The sequence below is a fragment of the Gekko japonicus genome, unplaced genomic scaffold, assembly GCF_001447785.1.
Source record: "Gekko japonicus isolate JY-2015 unplaced genomic scaffold, Gekko_japonicus_V1.1 scaffold1029, whole genome shotgun sequence".
Classification (NCBI taxonomy): Eukaryota; Metazoa; Chordata; class Lepidosauria; order Squamata; family Gekkonidae; genus Gekko; species Gekko japonicus.
In genome coordinates this window covers 377723-383722 of record NW_015167081.1, presented here as the reverse complement: position 1 = coordinate 383722, position 6000 = coordinate 377723, and the positions used below count along the sequence as shown (strand labels likewise).

Sequence of the window (6000 nt, the reverse complement as noted above, 5' to 3'; positions counted from 1 at the left end):
TTATCAGGGCCTTCCGTTCTGTGTCAGTGGCTTTCACATTTTTATCAGTGTTAGATTTTTCTGAGATTGAAAAAAGAAAATTGCATGGAGAAAATTCCATTTGGGGGTGTATCTTTGCTGAATCTTTGGGGAATCTGGCCTGTACTCCAGTGGAAACAGTCCCCTGATCAGGGCCTTCCGTTCTGTGTCAGTAGCTGAACCAAGTCACCTGATCATAATATGCATTAGTAGTGTTGGGTTGGCTGGATTCAGACACACCCCTCAATGCCTGCTTTACCTCACCAGGGGGTCTGTGGAGCAACTGCTGAAGCAGATAGGCCAACTGCCACCATTTTGAATTGTGCCATACTACAAACTAAGGAATTAAGAAAAAACAGGATACTAGTGGTTCAAATCTTGCACATGTGGCTTGCCTTTATTCTAGACTGGCTTCATTCAGTGTGTGGCAATATAGTGGTACTAGGTAACCCCCCCATATGTGTGTGCCTGCCATTCCTGACCCCCCAAAAAAGGTATAATGGGAATGAGGCCAAAACTATAAACAGCTGGCTTATAGTTTTGTGGAGTCTTTATAGTATAATGGAGCCTTCCAACAAAAAAAATTATTTCTTTGGTAGTAGCTGGGGCACAGGTTTAGTTCCATTCTTCTTGTGTTTTAAATCTTTAGTTCAGATGCAGTCCCTGTCTGGCAAATCCTTGGTTTGGAATGAATCTTGGGAAGAAAAGTAGCAAGCACCACTGGAGTTTAAAATCATAATGAAAACTCTGTTCGTGTTGCAGCAGTTCTCCTTCATGGTTGTGTTCAGTAAAGTTTTCAGGACAATCTGAAATGTGGCTCTTAGATCTGAGGCAAACCATACATGTCAAAAGAGACCAGTTGTCATCTTCATATCGCCTGTTGATCATTCTTGCAAACGAATATGTAAAAATGAGGTATCCCTTTAACGGAAGGTGCTCTTGTATCATCATGCAGTCTTTTAAAAGTTAAAATAAGCAAGTAATTAGTTCTAAAAGAGTGTTGGTAACCCATGATTTCATCTAAGTACAGTATTTATGGGAGCAGCCAACATCCAATGCTGATGCTGATCAGAATATAGACCCCCAGGGATCCTGACCTTCCAGACCCCCACTTCCCTCGTCTCTCTTCTGTTGGCACAAGTGCCGGCTTGCTTTCAAAAGCATTGTATTCATTACCCTCTTGGCAGTAATGCTTTGAGGTACCTGAGGAAAGGACTTGTCCTCTTTTTAAGCACCCCCACGCCCAATAGCTCAGGTGCATTGTATTAATTTTGGTATGGGCAGAAAGCATCAGCCGTAGTTTTAAATGCATCCTTGGAGGGAGCAGAGAAGAACTGGCCATTGGGAATCCTGGTGTGGATGCTGGCATGACTTCTATGAATCGTGTTCCAAGTGTGTAGTCCGTCAAAGTTAGCTTCACATCAAGCAAAGAGCTATGCTCTTAGCTAAGGAAACCAGCTAGAGACACTAAAAATGTGTATTTGTTTGAGCTGAATTAAACAATTTGTTTCAAGACATTCCTGTTGTCTTTTTGAATGCAGGATAGGGGAGGACCAGCCAAAATGCTGTATTGCCTAATCATTTGCATACCTTTTGATATTCACTTCTGAAATGCAATCAATCTGCAATGAGGAAAGTGTGTTTAACTTTTAATTGTCCTTGAGAATTATTCTCAGCAAAGGTGCATGCTTGACCGTGGGCGGAGTGTTCCATCCCAGAGGGAGCTCATCTTTCAGTACCACATTTGTGTCCCAGCTTTCCTTATCATTTAGCTGCAGAGTGTCACTAGCTGTGATTGCATCTGCTCCTGGTTTGCCATCCATTCCTCCCTGTCCATTTAGGGTGACTGAGCTCCTGGACTTTCACTGGTTGTATAGACTTTTTGCACATGAAGTCCACAATACTAAGAAGCTGTACTTGCTATGAAATTCCACTTAGGAAAAAGTACACAAGCCTGTCTCCTCTGCATAGTCCAGTAGATGGTGGGATCTAACAGCGGCGTTTCCTCAGAGAACGAGGTAGTGCGCATCATGCTGCTTGGTTAGAGGGAAAGGCAATAGGCCAGAAGTTGTAACAGCTGGGAGGCTGGTAAAACTTTGCCCACAAATTCCAGGCTGTCTTCTGAAATGTCAGTTTATCCCCACAATTAGGACTAAAAACTTGCCCACAAATGAAAGCAGAAATTCCACAGCAGCTGTCTGTGGTGTGCTTGCTACCCAATGGTACGCTCACAGAGCGCAAGAGGGATGCAGAGTGCCCAGATCACAGCTGGTACTATCCATGTGTTTAAAAAGAGAAAGAGCAGGCCCACGCAGAACAACATTAAACAGCCACAGACGGTGCTGCAGCCATGCAAAAGAGGTAACGGAGCTCTGACAAAAACGAGTGATGGATTTTAGATACTTTTAATTTAAAACAGAACCGTCTTTCCAATTTTTTTTTTTTTAGAAATCATAATAAAATAAAAATACTTGCTGTATAATTGCATCGAAAAGCTGTGTGTCATCCCTTCTAAGTACTACACACACTGAGTTAATGATACATTATTTACACCAGAGGCTGCAGGCGGCTGGCCTCCGGGGAGGACGGGCTTGCTTGTTTTAGTGGGTTTAGTGCTGGCTCGATCATGCCTGGAGATGGGAATCCTCTGGGCTAATTCACAGAGGCCTGCCGAAACGGGCCACCCCCATCCAATGTCACTAAGAATTTACATTTTGCTTCCAGCGTTGCCCTTCGAGGGCTTTTCATTGTGGCACACACATGCGGCAGCCGCCCCTCAACCATTGTGCAGGCACACTCTGTGCATGCCTCTGAGCACCATTTGCTGGGCTAGGAGACAGCATAAGGGGGAAAAGAACGTTGCCAGGGTGCCTTGGTAGTGGGCATTCCAAGGTACCACACCTCTATGGATGTGGGCCTAAATACACTTTTGCTCCAATCCTGTTGGCCTGCTCTGGAAAATTGAGGAGGTTTGGGAAAGCAGGAAACTTGAGGGATGGTTCACACTGGAGAGCTTACCATTTGAGGGGAGCCTGCTCGTATGAATTAGCCATCCCAGATTTAACCCCGCTGCTGGGACTGCCCTGTTTTGCTGGTGCCGCTTCCAGCGCAATGCTTTCTGATGCTTCTTGCATTCAGCCATGAGCTGCAGTGTGCAAAAAGCATCATGACAGGCGTAACAGGTGATGCACAAGTTCTTTGGCTGATAGGTCTGGGGTGGCCCGTTCACGTGCACGAAACCAAGCATGCCTATGTGAACTAGGCTGAAGGTGACCTCTTGCCAGGCAGGAGGAGAGGATCTCGTTCTCCATGGACTGGCGTCTGGAGCCAATTAGTAAAAAGTAGGGAGAGGTACTTATCTAGGTTTAGATGGCATTAAAACATATGCATCTGTGGCTCAGGCCATGCTAAAGACGGGGCCAGGAAGAGTGTACAGGCTGTACTAGATCTGGATGAGGAAGCAGGAGGGGGCAAGAGAGAACTCCAAGGCCCCGTTAGCCATTGCCCTGCCGCGGAGCTGTCCCACTGTCCCACGTTGATTCAGAATGGGCCACAGTTCTTAGGCATGATTAGAAATCGTGGCTTGACTGGTTGCTGCATTGCCTCCATATCCTTTCCAGGCTCGGAAGCTGAGGCAGGAACTGACGCCATAGATGATCATCACCAGGCAAGCAAAGAACTGCAAAGAATAAGGAATCGACACGTCAGTTGTCTCAGCAGTTACAGGAGAACCCACTGGGCTGGGATTCTTAGTGGGCTATCGATTGTCCCCGGGAACCCTTCCAGATGATCTGGACTCTTAACGCACAGGATGGAAATACACGGGGAAAATTTTCAATAGTGTTTTTTGGGGGTTTTAAGAAATGTACTACATGAGAAGGGAGATGCGGTGGCTCAAGTGGTTAAGATGCTGAACTGCAGGCTGGAAGGTCGGTAGGTCAGCAGTTTGAGACCCGAGTGCCGCATGACGGAGTGAGCTCCAGTCTCTGGTCCCAGCTTCTGCCAACCTAGCAGTTCGAAAGCAAGGAATTGCGGAGAACTGCGGCGGCGCAGCGACAGGCGGCTCGCAGCTTGCTCCGAGCTGCCCGATCCCTTCCCGCTCTCTTTGAAGCCTCCTGGCAGCCGGGGAGAACTTCACCAGAACTCCTGTAGAGAGTTTTGGAGCAGGGGGCTTTATGGTTGATGGTATATGCACTTTCTCTCTTTTTTGGGGGGGGGAATAATAGAAAAAAGGATAATGGCGTGTTGAGAGGATACTGAAGAGCAGGAGGAGCTGGAGGGAAACATAGAAATTGGAGAAATATTTGTTGAACAATTTCGGGGAATACTTATGGAGAGGATACAAAGGGGGATTGAAGAAGCTTGTCAAAGTGTTAGGAAGTAAGAAGGATGTGCACACAACTGAGGACAATGAGAAAAAGTTGGAGCAAAATAGCCAGGAGCATTTTTTCAGATAGCATGTTGACATTTAAATTGAAAACCAGGGGCCAGACTAGACAGTACGTGTAACCCATACTGGGTTGTGGAATTCGCAACTCGCAAACATACATGGTGTCTGGGAGTTAACATTCCTAAGCACACCAGGACCCGATTCGGCTCGGCTCAGGAAAACAGTGTGGGACCACTCAAGCCCCTCTTCCCCCTGTGCTGTGCTCCCAAGTTGAACTGGCCCTAGAGCACTTGGGAACATTAGTCCCCAACACAACGTGCATCTACAAGCCGAGTTGGGGCATCCGTTGACTGCACTCATGTCACATTCATTATCTGTGAGCCGCCCTGAGGGCAGGCTATAAATTGAAATTATAAATAAATATAAATAAATAAATTATCTTTTGGCCCTAGGACCTATCCACCTAGCCTGCCTCATGAAGGGAAGGGAGAATCATGTCCTACTTCCCTGGAAGATGGACAAGACCCTGAAACCAAGGCATTGGCCTCTATTTTGCAAGTATAATCCATGATTCCTTAAATTCCTGGATCCCTTAAAGATACAGGCAACAGAGGAATGTTTTCCACAGAAGTGTTGTGTTGTAGAAAATATCAAAGACTGTCCTTCTGGCTAGTCAAATTGCTTTTGCTTTACTGTTCTGACAGGTGATCTTTCATTCCAGTGCATTCACTTGCAGAGTTCCTCCAGCCTAAGAATGCTGATTTTGATGGGTTTAGACCAGAGGAGCTTTGCATGGAATTCGTCTATATTAATTTAGATATTTTATCAAACAGAAGGGTTTCATTTAGGTGGTGTGCATTGGATCAATGTTCTTTCCACTTACAGGATGTATCTGTGGATTGAGAGAACATGCTTCTTGGGATTTTGTTTCTTCTAGGATTGCCCCCCCCCCATACAAGTCTGGATTATGTGGGCTAAGTTTCACATCCACCTCCAAGATCACAGGAAACTGCCTATTACTGGGACCCTTAGTCCATCACAGAAACATAGAGCTGGGAGGGACCTCAAGGATCATCTAGTCTAACCCCCTGCACAATGCAGGAAAGGTCAGTCTTCTTGACGCTAAGAGGTGCCAGGCCTCCAGATGGAGATCTTTCCCATCAGACTACTATCTGATCTTTTCAACTGGAGATGCTGCGGATAGAACCCGGGAACTTCTGCATGGAAAGGAGATGCTCTACCACTTAGCCATGACCTCACCTCAAAGAATCAAATGCACCCAGTTTATCGGTAACAGCAGTATGCCTGGTACTAAGAGGAAGGACCCTGCAGCTGAAAAACCAGGCATCTTAAGACAATGAAACTAAAAAGGTACCTTATTCCCCCCCTTAAAAAAAACAACCCAGGAGGTTGCATCTTTATGGCAAAAAGAGAAGCACTATGGGTATCTCGGGGCTGGCACAGAGGTAGGGAGTCACGTATCGGGGTGGGGGAAGAGGAGGAATGCATGATGTCGTTCCAGCTGCTCTTCCAATTACAGAGTCTTAGCTCATTGCTGGCACGGCCAACTCTGAACAAGGACACAAGCGCTG

General features: G+C 46.2%; 1 protein-coding gene across 1 annotated transcript in view; it reads right to left on the bottom strand.

Annotated features, from left to right (window-relative positions):
- Positions 1 to 2413: 2413 nt before the first annotated feature.
- PLLP (plasmolipin) overlaps positions 2414 to 6000 on the bottom strand; it is a 30853-nt gene continuing 27266 nt past the window's right edge. The window contains exon 4 of the mRNA XM_015412821.1: positions 2414 to 3697. Coding sequence (XP_015268307.1) covers positions 3578 to 3697 — 120 coding nt within the window. The 3' untranslated portion in view covers positions 2414 to 3577. The remainder of the gene's footprint in view (positions 3698 to 6000) is intronic.